Consider the following 14,861-nt stretch of genomic DNA (forward strand, 5'->3'; position numbering starts at 1 on the left):
TATTCTTAGACATCTTTGTGTGTGTGTGTGTGTGTGTGTGTGTGTGTGCTGCGGGTATGCTATGCAAGCTTTCAGGCTCCCTGCTGTGCTACCGGGGTTCACTGTGTCTCTGATGGTTTAAATAACAGCAGCTATTTTAGACCACACACACACACACACACACACACAACCAAACACACACACACAGACACAGACAATTACACTCAGGCACACAAACAAGCATGCGCACACACACACACACACACACACACACAGAAGCTGTTGGAATTGATGCCTTTTGATGACAGACAGCCCCACATGCCTGGAGGGTTGAGGTGAGTGTGTGTGTGTGTGTGTGTGTGTGGAGGGGGGAGGAGGGGGTCCAGGGGGGGATAGCTTACAGTAGGAGACGGGGTCGAAAGTTTATAATTCTCTCTCTCTCTTTGTCTCTTAAACACACTCACACACACACACACACACACCTCTCTCATGTAAAATCAGCCAATCAGAAAACACATAGAACTGGCGCTCATCAGCCAGTTGTGCTTAAGGAGCCAATTAAGCGGCTAATGAAGAGCCTTGAAAACAAGCCAGGCAGTCATTCTCGCCAGTCTCCTCCACTTTTAACAGTCGTAAACGGCCCTGCTTATTGTCTCTTCCATCTGCGCTCAGGTCAGCGTTTAGGATAGTACAACCGTATCCTGTGGAGCAGTGGTTCTTAACCTTTTTCATATCGAGGACCCCTAATTTAGTCCACATTAGGACCACGGACTCTTGGACCCAAATCTGAGATCAGATATGATTTTGTCCAGAATTCCCTAACTATCTGTATTGTAGGTAGAGAGATAACAGTGAAACTAGGATCAAAACAGTCATTCTAAAATTACAAAATAATGAGGTTTAACAATTCATTCAGTTTGCCGGGGACCCCCCGGAATGCCCTCGAGGACCCCTGGTGGTCCCCGGGACCCCACGTTGAGAACCGCTGCCGTGGAGAAGAAGAAAGGGAAGAAAGCCTTACCGGACTGGATGCAGGTCAGACTTAACGGTGACGTTTCACCATCTCGAGCAGCACACTATAGACCCAAAGAAAAAGGAGGGTTCTTCGAGGATTCTTTGGGTCAGGGTTACGTGGAACCATAACGACCTCAAACAAGCCTCTGATTTGCTAAAGCCCCCGGGAAAGTGGATCCGAATAGGCTTTGTTGTTCCCTGGTGTCAAAGTCGAGTATGTTTTTACCTATTCACTGAGGTTTGAAGGAGCAGAGAGGCCATTTGCTGGAGATAAACACCGGTTTTTTGGAGAGGTAGCTGAAGTGTCCTTAGCTTTCAATCCAGAATCCCTTATTTGGCAAGTGAACCTGTGATACATCGAATGTGAACAATCCCTAATGGATAGTCTCAGCTTCAGTAAGTGACTTCAGTGACGTTTAGTAGTCGGACGTCAAATTCAGTGGCTTCAGAGGTCTTGTTTGGTGAAATTCAAAGACTCAAAACTCCAAAACATGACATTGATCAAAGTTAGACATCATGGAGGACTCGTTTATTCCTCATGAGCTTGTCAAGTCGAAACTCATTCATTTCCAAACTGCTGCTGTATCGACACGAGAGGCTCCGGAGGCTTTTCCTCAGGATGTGAAACTGTCGATCCTATAGCGGTGGTTCTCAACGTGGGGTCCGGGGACCACCAGGGGTCCTTGAGAGAGTTCCAGGGGGGTCCCCAGTTGTTAAACTTCAGAATTATTTAATTTACAAGAAGTTACCACGATTAAAGAATGTAGAAGAATGACTGTTTTGATCATAGTTTCTCTGTTATCTCTCTACCTACAATACAGATAGTCATGGAATTCTGGACAAAATCATATCCGACAATAAAAATATTCTCAGATTTGAGTTTGAGAGACAAAATCTCATCAAATGGGGGTCCGCGGCCCTAATGTGGACGAAATTAGGGGTCCTTGATATGAAAAAAAATTGAGAATCACTGCTATAGGACAGAGAGAGGAATGATGGATTTGGATGCTACATTTTAATAATAAAAAAAAAAAAATTCACTCATTTTCAAACGCTAAACCTTTAGGGCCTTATTGTATTCTTCCCAAATCCGCAGACTTTCAAGGATTTTGAAAGACAGAGAGACAAGGAGGAAGAATGACAGAGACAGAATTGCTCGGTGTTCAGGAGTCACTTCACCACACAGAATCATGAAAACACTCCCATGCACACCTTCAAGGATGATAAGCTGTGTGTGAATATATATGAGGTTTATTTCCCCCGCAGCCCTGAAATATAAATCACGCCATTTGCCTGAGTGTGTGTGTGTGTGTGTGTGTGTAATGTGAGCAGTAAATCACCGTTTTTCAGACGCTACCCGACCTGTAAACCACAATAACCCTTTCCAACATTTGAATTTTTCCATGTACTTACCGTGTGAATTTGTTAGCTGTCAAACTTTGACATCATCTGCCCCGTGCTAAAGAACTGTAAGAAATGTACTCAAGTAGAGAAGAATATTAGGGCCATTGTAGGTGAATTTATTTAGGGGGTAATTTTCTGAGTAAAAATGCAGAAATTCTGACATTAGTTCGAATTTGCGAGGGAAAAAAACCTCAGAAATGTGTGAGAAAAAAAACCTCAGAAACTTGCTAGGAAAAACCCTGGAATTTATGAGATTAAAGTCAGAAATTAGCACAAAAACAAATCTGAAATTTGCTAGAAAAAGCTCAGAAATTTGTGAGAAAAAGCTCAGAAATTTGCTAGAAAAATCTCAGAAATTTGCTAGAAAAATCTCAGAAATTTGCTAGAAAAAGCTCAGAAATTTGTGAGAAAAAGCTCAGACATTTGCTAGAAAAAACATCGAAATTTAAGAGAAAATTTTCCGAAAATTGCTAGGAGAAAAAAATGAAATTTGCGAGAAAAAAATGAAATTTGCGAGAAAAAAACTCAAGACATATAAAGAAAAAACTCTGACTCTAATCTCAAAAAAAACATTTTTTTCTCACAAATTTCTGGGTCAGTCGGTTAGTCAGTTAGGTTTAGACTGACTGCTATCAAGTGACCTTTAGTGTAAAAGAAAGAAATCAAAGTCTACAGGTAATGTTTATTCCTTTGGGTGAATGGGTGAGCCAGAGTCAAATGGGGATATACTGCATATACTTTAGCCTAAGCGAGTCCACATTTAATCTTTCAGTTTTTATTATTATTATTATAACGGAGCGCAAAGATCAAGTGAAAATCCCTAGAACTCTACTTGGAAGCCAAAAAAATGAAATCCCATCAGGGGGGCATCGGGATCAATGTTCCCTCTAAGCTGACTGGTTTGGTGACCATGTTTAATAATATATCATACTGACCAAAATAATAAATCTCATCAGTCATCAGTCAGAAATATAGTGGACATAAGTTGGTTTGGAAGTTTTGGTGGTAGATGATGTTAGATCCAGAGACTTTGCCATATCTTAGGGTTTAGTGGATTGCGACCCTTGAGTACTACTAAGTAAATGAATATAGTGGAACATATATACATAGACTTAAAAGTATCAGTGTTTGTGTTTATTGAATATTCATATTCACATGTATGAACTGAGAACTGTGCTTGGACTCCACAGTCAAACCAACATAAAAAACACAAAAAAACCAAACTTCCTCTGTTTCTACCTTTGCCGCCTCTCTTCCCCTTTATCCCGTTATCTTCTCCCTGCTCTTCCTCCTCTCCTCCTCTTCCTCTCTCACCGTTTGAACAGATAGCCAGCGTGAAACAGAGACAACTAGGGTTAGACCGATATATGGGGGCCGATATATTACAAATCAGATCTGGTCCGGTCAGTGTGCTCCGCCTCTGATATGATGGATATGATGCAGTTTGATTGATTACATATTTATATTGTAGAACTGATCATTACTATGCAGGTTGTCTATGGGAAGCCCTTTACTTTAACTGTATGCGTGAATATGTATTATTATTATTTCAGTGGAGAGTTTTAGTGTTCCATGATGGACTAAATGTTGTTTTCCACGCTGATAAGAATAAAATTCAGGGTGGAACAACTGAATACTTTGAATTTTTTACGTGAAAATTGTCAAATTTAAAGATACAAATAAATAAAATATTGAATACTGGCTATCAGTGGCTTCCATCCAAAAATATCGGTAATCAGTCGAACCCTAGAAACAACCAAAAATCTCCCTAGCAACAACATAAAGCAGAGCTAACCAAATAGTTGACTTAAGGCTGGCCATCATTCATTCACACACACACACACACACACACACACACACACACACCCCACCATTACACAACCTCAAGCTATAGATATCCCTGTCCTGAAATAGACCTGAGCCACGCCATGAGTTAGAGCTCACATTACTGGGGGGGGGGGGGGGGGGGGGGGGGGGGATAGCAACTCTGTCATTAGAGAGAGAGAAAGAGATAGGAAGTAAAAACATCTGCTTCGATCTGTGTGTGTGTGTGTGTGTGTGTGTGTGTGTGTGTCCCCTGTCAGTCTTTGTGTCATCGTTTCATGTTGTTGAGTCGCACTGCTTTTTCCAACTCAAACTGTCGGTGGTCGACCCGCTCCAAGAAGTTCTTCCGCTCCACGTACCTAAACACACACACACACACACACACACAGAGAGAGAGAGAGAGAGAGAGAAGGAGAATATTAGACCTACTTTCATCATCATGAAGTACATACACACACACTGACTAAGGGCACAAAAAGAATACAGAAGGAGTGCTCTCTCTCTCTCTCACACACTTTTTCCCCACCACAAAGACCACAGGAAGTAGTTGCACAACCTTTCCTGTAGAGTGTGTATGTGTGTGTGTGTGTGTGTGTGTGTGTGGAGTGATTTGATTTGAGTACCTGATTTGGCCCCCGTCCCTCTGCTTGGTTTCAAGTTACTGCATGACAACGCTATGTTCGCTAAGTATGCCATCAGAGGGTGTGTGTGTGTGTGTGTGTGTGTGTGTGTGTGTGTGTGTGTGTGTGTGTGTGTGTTAAGCAACGGAATGACAATGAAGGAGCAACTGATAAAATGCATACAGCGTAGAAACATGTTATTTCCCCCGGGGGTAGCAGGTCCACCCCTCTCCGGCTCCATCGCCCTCCCGCCATCCATCCACACTTTACCGCCCATGATTAATGCAGTTTTCAGCTCATATGGGAATAATGCTGCCTTCCATGTGTTAGTCGGAAGTTGTGAAATTCACAGCTGGTCGGTCCTGATTACAACCTCGTTTTTTTTTTTTATGGCGTGGAAAAAACGGACGAGAACGTAACTTACATTCCCGCGCAACGGCTAGCGTCATGCTAACGGTAGTTGCAAGGTTATTATAGTTTTGCATTTTTCGTTATTTTTTATTTTTTATTTTTTATTTCGTTTTGACTTTTTGCTTTCAATTTCAGTTTAGTTTGAATTCGTTTTTAAAGCGGGTTTGATAGTTTAGTTTAGTTGTTATTTTTTGAAAATGCTTAGTTTTAGTTTCGTTTTGAATTAGTTTCAGAGTTAGTTTTAGTCTTTTTTTTTCGTAATATGGGGTATTCGTCAGGGGCGAGATTCAAAAAGGTTAAAAAACATTTTTTTAAAAATTGGAAGATTTCATATCCGCCCAAAATACTAGGCTTATGTATGAAATGAATTGAAAAAGACGAAAACTACAGACATTTTCTCTATAATTTTAGTTTATTTTAGTTAGTTTTGTAAACACACAATACAGTTTCAGTTAGTTATAATTTTTTTTGTAAAGCCTCGTTTTTATTTTTATTTCAGTTAACGAAAACGTTTTTTCACACCTCGTTTTCGTTATTTCGTTAGTTTTCGTTAACGATAATAACGGGTAGTTGGGAACGTTAGCTAGCTAGCTAGCGAGTGTGCCATGTTAGCAACCGTATGCGCATCTTCGCGACAGATTTACATGTTCTAGCATTTGCACAGGTGTTTTGATAGATTTAAGGTCAGGGAATGCTGGAAGTCAGACAGAAATGTATTTTGAAGATTATAAACTTTAAAAACAACACTACCGTTACAGAGTGCGCTGCCATATTGAAGTGACGTTATTTCTGTGATTTCTTCCCCCCTTTCTACCCTCTTCTTATCTTCCACCCCTTTAGCCTCTCTTTTCCCACTCTCTTGAACTGACAATGACTGAACCTCTCTTCCTAATATATCCTTCCCTCGCTCCATTCATCCCTCCCAGCCCAGATAAATCAGGGCTAAACGTGGGATCAGATATTTCGCCCCGTCTTGCAGCCTGTAACTTGTAGAAACCGAGACCGCTTCACTCTCTAATTCAACTGCTATATCTGCCTGCTTTCACCGCTGTCTGTGGTCTCTGTGTGTGTGTGGGACTGTGTTTTGCTTTGAGGCCTTGTAGTCAAGAGGGGGAAAAAAAAACTACAAAGCGTATGGTCTTGGTGTGTATTCCCAAACCAACAGTGGTAGGAACTCCCACTGGGGAAGAAGATAATGCCAAAATAATGAGTTCATTTGACTTTACAGCTTTAGCCAGCGCAATTACCTGCACATCCAACATCTCCACAGTAGTCTTCACGGTTGTGCTAGACAACTGTTGAATAAAATTAACTAGCTTCTGGCATTACTGCATGCCTTTTCCCCATTGGGAGCCTCTATTCACTTCCATCACATGGCGGCCATGTTAGGTCGTACTTGGGAGCGGGAACTCTACCCGGAAGACGTCGAAGCAGATGGAAACAAAGGCAAACTGAACTGCTGTTTGGATATAAAATCAAATCGACACCAAAAATGATATGGTGGAGAGATGATGTTAGTTCATAATGTTGTGATAAACTTATGTTAGCAGTCACTTTATGTTGTTAATGTTAAATTTAGCTCCAAAATGATCTCTAAACTATCTAAAACTATCTCTAATCATCTAAATCCAAGGCCTTAAAAGGTCTTGAATACAGTTAAAGCATTTCAGGACTTGAATTCAGATTTAGAAAATTGTAAAATTCTTGTTTTATTTCACTCTAACTGGCATTAAAAGGGTCTGAAAACCCTGAAATAAAAATTCAGTCATTATCTACTCAGCCCATTTCTGTTGAACCTCCATTGAAGTTGGTAGGACCACCAGACAGGGCGAGTTAGCGCTTGTTGTTCCATGGAAACCATGTTTTTACACTGGTGCTCCAAAAATAGCATAAAATGTCCATTTATGTCCAAACAGCTCGTGCTGCATAATGCAAAGGGTTTTGTAGCCCTGTGGGTCCACAGTCCAAATATTTACCTCATTATCTACTAGATTTTCCTCAGACAGTGCTCTGGTAGAGAGTGCACAAGCTGTTTGGAGAAATTTGTTGGACATTTTATGCTTTTTTTTTTGGAGCTCTAAAAAAGATGGCCCCATTAACGTCGTTAATAGTTTAGGAGAAGGCTGAGATGGAACTATGGGGGCTAACTTGCTGTGTGTTTGGTGGTCCTACCAACTTCAATGGAGTTTCAACTGACATGGGGCAAGTAGACAATGAACTATTCTTTAATATTTATAATATTTGCAGGTTTAACTGGATGAAATTTGCAGTTGTAGTGGACAACTAGTTAGTCACATAGCGCTAGCTAACAGAGAACAGCTAACAGAATTTGACTGTCAAAGAAGCACCACTATGGATATGAAGCATGGCGTTAGCATAATACTGATGATAAAGACTGTTTAATGTCGACAGTTAGTAGGGCTGGGCGATATGGACCAAAAATCATATCTCGGTATTTTTAGGCTGAATGGCGATACGCGATATATATCTCGGTATTTTCTACGAAGTGGGCTAAATGTTCAGTTGTAAGTAGGGCTGGGCGATATGGACAAAATCAAATATCACAATATTTTTGACCAAATACCTCGATATCGATATTGCGCCAATATTGTAGGGATGACTATTGGTGATTTCACAAAATATTTACACAATGAGATTTTTGATAAATAATCATCAGTAATGTGGATATAATGACTAAGTGGGTAAAGGCAAATAATAGAACAGCTAGAACAGTCTGGTAAGTTCAGAAAATGACATCACTTTACTGTAATGCAGCCTTTAAAACCAGCAAGACAACACTTATGCCATATCACAATATTACGATATCCAAAATCTAAGACGATATCTAGTCTGATATCACGATATCGATATAATATTGATATATCGCCCAGCCCTAACAGTTAGTAAGAATAAGACCTGGTTTCATTTGCAGATAAACAACATGAAGTAGATGGCTAACAGTAGCTAGCGTCATAGATCAATCCAGTTGCCATTTTCTCCAGCTTTGCTCATATCTCCACCATATAAAAGATAGATTTTTTTTTTTTTTTGTTTGGTTGAGTTTGTCTCCGTTTCCATCTGCTTCACTGTTTTCCAGGTAGGGTTTCCTTCCCTGAAAATGAGGCAAATCAAATATGGCTGCTGTGTAAATGAAGTGAATTGTAAATATGTAATGACTTAGAGAGCAGATGGGATAGAAGACTGAAGGAAAATAAGTCCAGGAATAAAACACACAGAGAGAGAGAGAGAGAGAGAGAGAGAGAGAGAGAGAGAGAATGGAGGGGTGGAGAGTTGATTATTTAATTTCAGCCTAACAGAGGACAATACATAATAAATTCATAGTATACTGTATGTAGTATACTATAAACCATACGCCCATAAATATGTTCTTGTGCGTGTATGAGTCTTTGTGTGGGAGAGAAGGGGAGAGAGGGAAAGAGAGAGGAGGAGGGATGGAGAGGAAAAAAAATTAATTACCAACAGAAGAGAAAGATAGAGGGAGAAAGAGAGGGGTGTGGAGATAGAGAGAGGGATGAAGGGGGAGAAGAGGAGGAGAGGAGAGAGAGGGAGGGAGGGAGGGATGGAGACGAGATTACAAGGTGGAGAATAATTTCACCCTCTCCTGACGATGCTAATTAAGCATGACATCATCGTTTGGTTGCCAGGGGCAACCCTGGGCCACACACTCAGACTGTTAACCCCGCCAACACACACACACACACACACACACACAATAACGCACAAACACAGTTCAAGTGTTACCAAAATAACATACTACAGTTTGATTGATATATGGGGCCGATATCATCCTTTTATTAAATATCGGATATCAGCCAATCAGTGTGGTCCAGCACTGATATGATGCAGTTTGATTGATTACTTATTTATTGTAGAATTGATCAATACTACACTACTATGGGAAGCTTCCAATTTCAAAATTTTGATCAGATTTCATATAAGCATGCATGAATATGCTATTATTACCACTATTGTTATCATTAATTAAAAAATGTCATTGTTATTAAAGAATTTTGAATCGTTATTATCCTGGGTTTCAATGGAGAGCTTTAGTGTCTCATGATCTGTCAAATTTAAAGATATTGAATATCGACACAAAATACCAGTTATTGTAGGCTTGGGCCGATATTCGGTAATATTGAATATTGCGATATTTCCTGAATATCGCGATATTGTCTGCGGTATCGAATTTCAAATGTCATCAAATATCATCAAATTTCTAGGCTTGCTCTCTTCTCTTTTGTGTTGTATTATTACTTATTGTTTACCTTTTGCATTTGGCTCCTTGTGGATTTTATGTATATGTAAATTATAATATCATTGCATTTGTTATAAATGGATTTATTTTATTTTACTGTAATTATCTTGTTTCAAGTATGTACCTCTGTTATTGTTGTTAAACTCAAACAAGTCGTGCTTTTGGTTGTAAATTGTGTGTTTTCATTTCAATAAACATTTGGTCGCAAAAAAAAAACAAAAAAACACACACACCCACACACCCACACACACACACACTATCTATCTCTTACCCCTCTCTCCCTCTGTTGTGGATGGCCAGCTCCTCGGTGATGCCCTCCTCGGACTTGAAGGCGTCCCAGTCCATCTTGGACTTCTCCAGCGTGCTCATCTTCTGTTTCTTCCCCCCGATGCGACCCAGGATGCTGGACATGCCGCCCGGCCGCTTGGCACTGGGGGGGGGGGGGGTGAGAACCAGCATTGCATTGAAAACACTTCAAACCAAGGTCATCAGTTCCAAGAAATCCATCAGAGAAAAAAAAAGTGCAACAATGCTTTTTCTCGCACTGATGATGGGGTAAAACCGGAAAACGGAGCGGAAAAACAGTGAAACGCACACAGAGGCAGAGGCTGGCACTTCCCCCGGGGGGCCGTGGAGAATGTATTCATACACGGCGCACTTCCAAGTAAGCAAAAACATGGAATTACGCATCGTGAAGGGATCAGAGAGGTGTTGCGGTGGGTTAGTATCGCGCGGCCCCGGCCACTTCGGCCACAATTTCGTTTCGGTTCGGTTTCTTGCTTTGTTGAAACAGGACGCAGCGGAGAGAGTAGGGTTGCAAAATTCCGGGAATTTTCAAAGTTGGAAACTTTCCATGGGAATTAACGGGAATTTATGGGAATTAACGGGAATTTATGGGAATAAACGGGAATAAACCAGGAATTTACAAAATTGAAGGTATGCTCTTAATAGGGGACTTAAATATAGTTGGGGAAAATATATTTTAGCATAATCCTGACTAAAACAACCAGATATCATGCAAGTACAGTTGAATATCTATGCTATTCCTCAATCACATGCACACATAGCACACTGCTTACTGCAGGGCTATTGAGACCACGCCCCCTACATGCACTGTGCATTCCTGTGCATTTTTGTTAATTTATGAATGGGTTGGGTCGGGGGGATGAGTAATATTTAACTCAACATTCATGTTTTTGTTCTTCAATGAAAGAATTGATTGTTCAATAAAATATTTAACACTTGATAAAGTTCTACTTACAAATAAATCTGTTTTAATTGTATTATTTTGGATGGATGTCTGCTTATAACAAAACAAATATTTATGCTTGGATATGATACCTTTCCATTAAATTACCCTCAATTCCCAGTTAATTCCCATAAATTCCCATAAATTCCCATTAATTCCCATAAATTCCCATTAATTCCCATTAATTCCCATGGAAAGTTTCCAATTTGGAATATTTCCAAAATTCCCCAGCTTAACTTCCCATGGAAATTTACCGGAAACTTTCCGGAAATTTACCGGAAATTTTCCACCCCTTTGCAACCCTAGGAGAGAGAGACGGGAAAGTTGGGAGAGAGAGAAAAAAGAGAGAGAGAGAGAGTAAGAGGGTTGAGGGGAAAGTGGGTACACCGAAATACATTTTCATCACAAAGTAACTCCGGAATGCGTGAGGGGGAGTTTTCCTTTAATGTCCACACACATGCATACAAAAAGCACACACACAAATCAATATCTCATTGGTACATACGAGACACCAAACACACACCCAGGCAACAAATAAACAAAGCAATTCAACATACACACACACACACACACACACACACCTCATGAAGCCTTTGATTAACGATCCTGTTTATATGGTGTTCCACTCCATTGACAGGCTGGTATGACAAGCTGCTAATGCAATGTCCCGTTTTAGACACACACACACACACACACACACACACACACACAAACAGGGTCATTCATCCATTGTATGGACAATAATAAATGCAATCAGTCAGGTGGGTTAATGTTGAAGGCTCACTTCTCTTTCACATATCGAGTGAATGAGATGCTGTTTTAAAGCTGACTGAGGCCAACATGGCCTGCAGGTAAGAGTGAATATATGATTGATTATCTCTCTCATATGCAGGGGATGTCAAAAGTCCACACGCCTATTCAAATATTATATGTTTATTGCCTCGAGGCCTGAAATTAAAACCCAGCAACCAGCAAAATCAAGGTAAAAACAAAAGGCTACTGACAATCTATTACAATGGAAAACTAAACTACACACATATAAAAGAGAGAGAACAGGATAGAGTAGAGTGGAATAGAAGAGAATAGAAACTACTGATCCCTGACTTTATGCATTTGTTTTTCCAATTCTTGTAATCTTAGAAGGTTGGTACTTTTGAATTTTCTTTTTCCTTTCATATCGTTTACTATTTTGTAAAAAAAAAATTCTGCTGTTATTGCTGCTCTCGTCCTGGACAGTTTAAGCGAGGCTGGGGTTACACTACACGACTGGACCAGATCATCCTAAAAGTTGTGTAGTGTGTCTGCAGCCTCGTGAGTAAAAACAAATTAGATAGTAGTATATAGAAAAGTATAAAGTACACACATTAAAGCACAGTAGAGTTGAAAAATGAAGCTTTAATCGCTGTGAACTGTGCTTTTGGACACATGTGGACACCTTCACCCTGTCTCACTCCACACACACACACACACACACACCTGCTGAGTGACCCATGGTATATAAATCCCATGATTCCATGCAGCCCACTGCCAGCTGTGAAACCGACACTGTTCCCACCACACTGAAGACTAAACAGAGAGAGGGGAGTTTGTGCTAGAACACGGGAGATGTAAAGAAATGGAGAGAAAGAATCTGAGAGTTGAAGAACATGATGAACAGAAACAACCATGAGAGAGAGAGAGAGAGAGAGAGAGATAGGGATTAAGATGCAGAGGAGACAGACTGAATCAATTATAGACACTTAAACAACCCCACCAGACCATAAGGAAATCAACAGTCCATGCTGCAAACTAGCAGACTGTTTAGTCAGTGTTGTTTGTTTGTATGTTGATGTGTACCATGACCAGCGTCTGTCCAGACTAGGGTTGGACCCGTATATGGGGCCGATATTTAGGTATTGTGTTTGCTGGAATTCTGTCTTTCTTTCTTTTTCTCTGCTAAAAGTGTCTGCGGGAGACTAAATAGGAGTAAAAGGGTCAAAATTAGGCCAAAACTTCTTAGGGTCTTTGCAAATGTTAGAGATAAAGTTGACTGCCCACTTCCTCCCTCAGTATTTCTTCAATTTCTTCTGTCACCAGACACACACACACACACCCACTCCATTATGTAATAGTTATGTTAACGTTAATATGTTATAACTGTTATGTGAGTCCGAGTCTGTGTTCAGGTCTGTCTTAATGATAATGACATTCTAAATTCTATGGACTCTGCTGCATTCTGTTTACATATGGTTTGTAACCTAAACATGATTAAAAAAAACCAAAAAAAAAAAACCGAATTGAATATTTGGAATTTGTATTAAGATACCCTATTTTTTATGCAGGAAACATCTTTGACTATATAATTGCTCATTCCTATTGCATTCCACTGCTTTAAGTTAGCTCACTCTATTCTTAGAAGTTTCAACCTATAGAGAGCAGTGCAGCAGCAATTGCTGGCCCATGTGATTTAGTATTGATTTATTTGTTAATGGAGAGCACAACAAAGTTGTATTAAGTGGTTTACACTGTCAATCATAGGCTGCAGTATCACAATACTTCTCCCTTTAGTTAGTTTCTCCTCAGTAAGCCTGTAACAGGAGTGCGGCTCAGTAGGTAAAGCTTCCTTGCATGTGGAAGATTGTAGGTTCAAATCTGGCCTTTCTGGTCCAATCAGTGTGGTCCAACTCTGATATGATGGAGGTTCCTCCCTGATCACAGCTAGTCAATATGTTTCATTATTATTACTATTACCATTTCTATCAGATGTCTGACCAGAGAAATCATTCCAGTGTGGTGTGGAGGACTTTACTCAGCAGTCTGTAAAACCTGCAGTGAAACCTGTCTCACTCTGCCTTAAGGAACTGCTAACACACCTGAAACTATTTAATTAGTCTGGCTTTCAATGAATTGGAAGTTTTGGGAATTATTTGGGATGAAAACAGCTGAATTTAAAACCTACAAACCCACGCACACACACACACCAGAGTATATGCATGCTAAATTAAGCCGGAACAAGGCAGAGAGGGGAAAAGAGACGAGGGAGACAGAGTAAAAGAAGACAGACAAGGAGAGAGGCCAAACAACACAAAGTCCAGTTAGTGAAGCTGATGGACTCGAACAAGACAAACTGCTTCCATAGATACTAATCTCTACCACAACATTTAAAGGGAAAACAGCAGTTTTTATAGGAAGTGGTTCCTGAAGGTGGTGACACCATTAGCTTGTTGGTCACTGCAACAAAGACAAGACAGAGATTGAAGCTCTCTTATACACCACTGTCCAGATCTTTCCTTTTTCCTTTTGATTCGGTTCTTTTGATTCTTCTTCTACTTGTAGTGAGGATGTTGCTCTCTTTCTCTCTCCTCCTCCCTCCCTTGCTCCTCTCTTCCTCCCCAATGCCAAAAGGAGAGACTATAGCGACTGATGTATTGCCAAGTTAGCGTGTGTGTGTCTGAACCTCTAACGCTCCAAGACTCACCATCCCTCTTTTTGATCATCAAAGGTATGGATGAGGAACGCAGATATAGGCCAGGTGTCATCACCCCCCCCCCCCCCCCCCCCCCGCCACCCAAACACACACACACACACCATAACGCTTAGGGTATTTTCAAACCTCTCGTCCTATCGCTTTAGTCCGAAATGTTGTTCCCATGTTGCATTTTCACAATGGCTTGCGCAGCAAAATTTCAAGCAAACCACAATTTATCAACTAAAGTCACATGGGAGCAGTCATTCTTCACTGGTGAGAAATTTGGTGCAGGAAAGGACTTTCTTCCAGGGTGAGACTTGTCCTTGACCCACAGTCGACAGCATGTTCATCCCATAATGCACGGCGCGTCCTGTAGCCAGGTGGGAACTCTCCAAAGGAAGCTCCAGGGTCGGTTTGGAAACGTCATGAGAAATCTCCCTCTCAACAAGGTCTCCAAGTAGCAATTGCTCATTCTTATTTTTTATTAGCATTATTACCTCCGCCAAGTTTTTGTTTTCGGTGCCTGTTTGTTTGTTTGTCTGTCAGCAGGATTACGGAAAAACTACTAGCCCAATTTTCACGAAACTTGGTGGAAGGGTGTAGCATGGGCCAAGGAAGAACCCATTAAATTTTGGA

The 14,861-nt window shown here is 40.6% G+C and overlaps 1 protein-coding gene across 1 annotated transcript in view; it reads right to left on the reverse strand.

The window, feature by feature from the left end:
* Positions 1–4,380: 4,380 nt before the first annotated feature.
* cfdp1 (craniofacial development protein 1) overlaps positions 4,381–14,861 on the reverse strand; it is a 28,986-nt gene continuing 18,505 nt past the window's right edge. The window contains exons 6-7 of the mRNA XM_071525079.1: positions 9,800–9,958; positions 4,381–4,580 (exon numbers count right to left, since the gene is read on the reverse strand). Of these exons, the coding sequence (XP_071381180.1) occupies positions 4,490–4,580; positions 9,800–9,958 (250 nt within the window). The 3' untranslated portion in view covers positions 4,381–4,489. The remainder of the gene's footprint in view (positions 4,581–9,799; positions 9,959–14,861) is intronic.

Source organism: Centroberyx affinis, unplaced genomic scaffold (assembly GCF_046629955.1).
Source record: "Centroberyx affinis isolate AG114_WGS23_722 - 3 ecotype Tasmania unplaced genomic scaffold, CSIRO-AGI_Caff_v1 ptg001263l_1, whole genome shotgun sequence".
Classification (NCBI taxonomy): Eukaryota; Metazoa; Chordata; class Actinopteri; order Beryciformes; family Berycidae; genus Centroberyx; species Centroberyx affinis.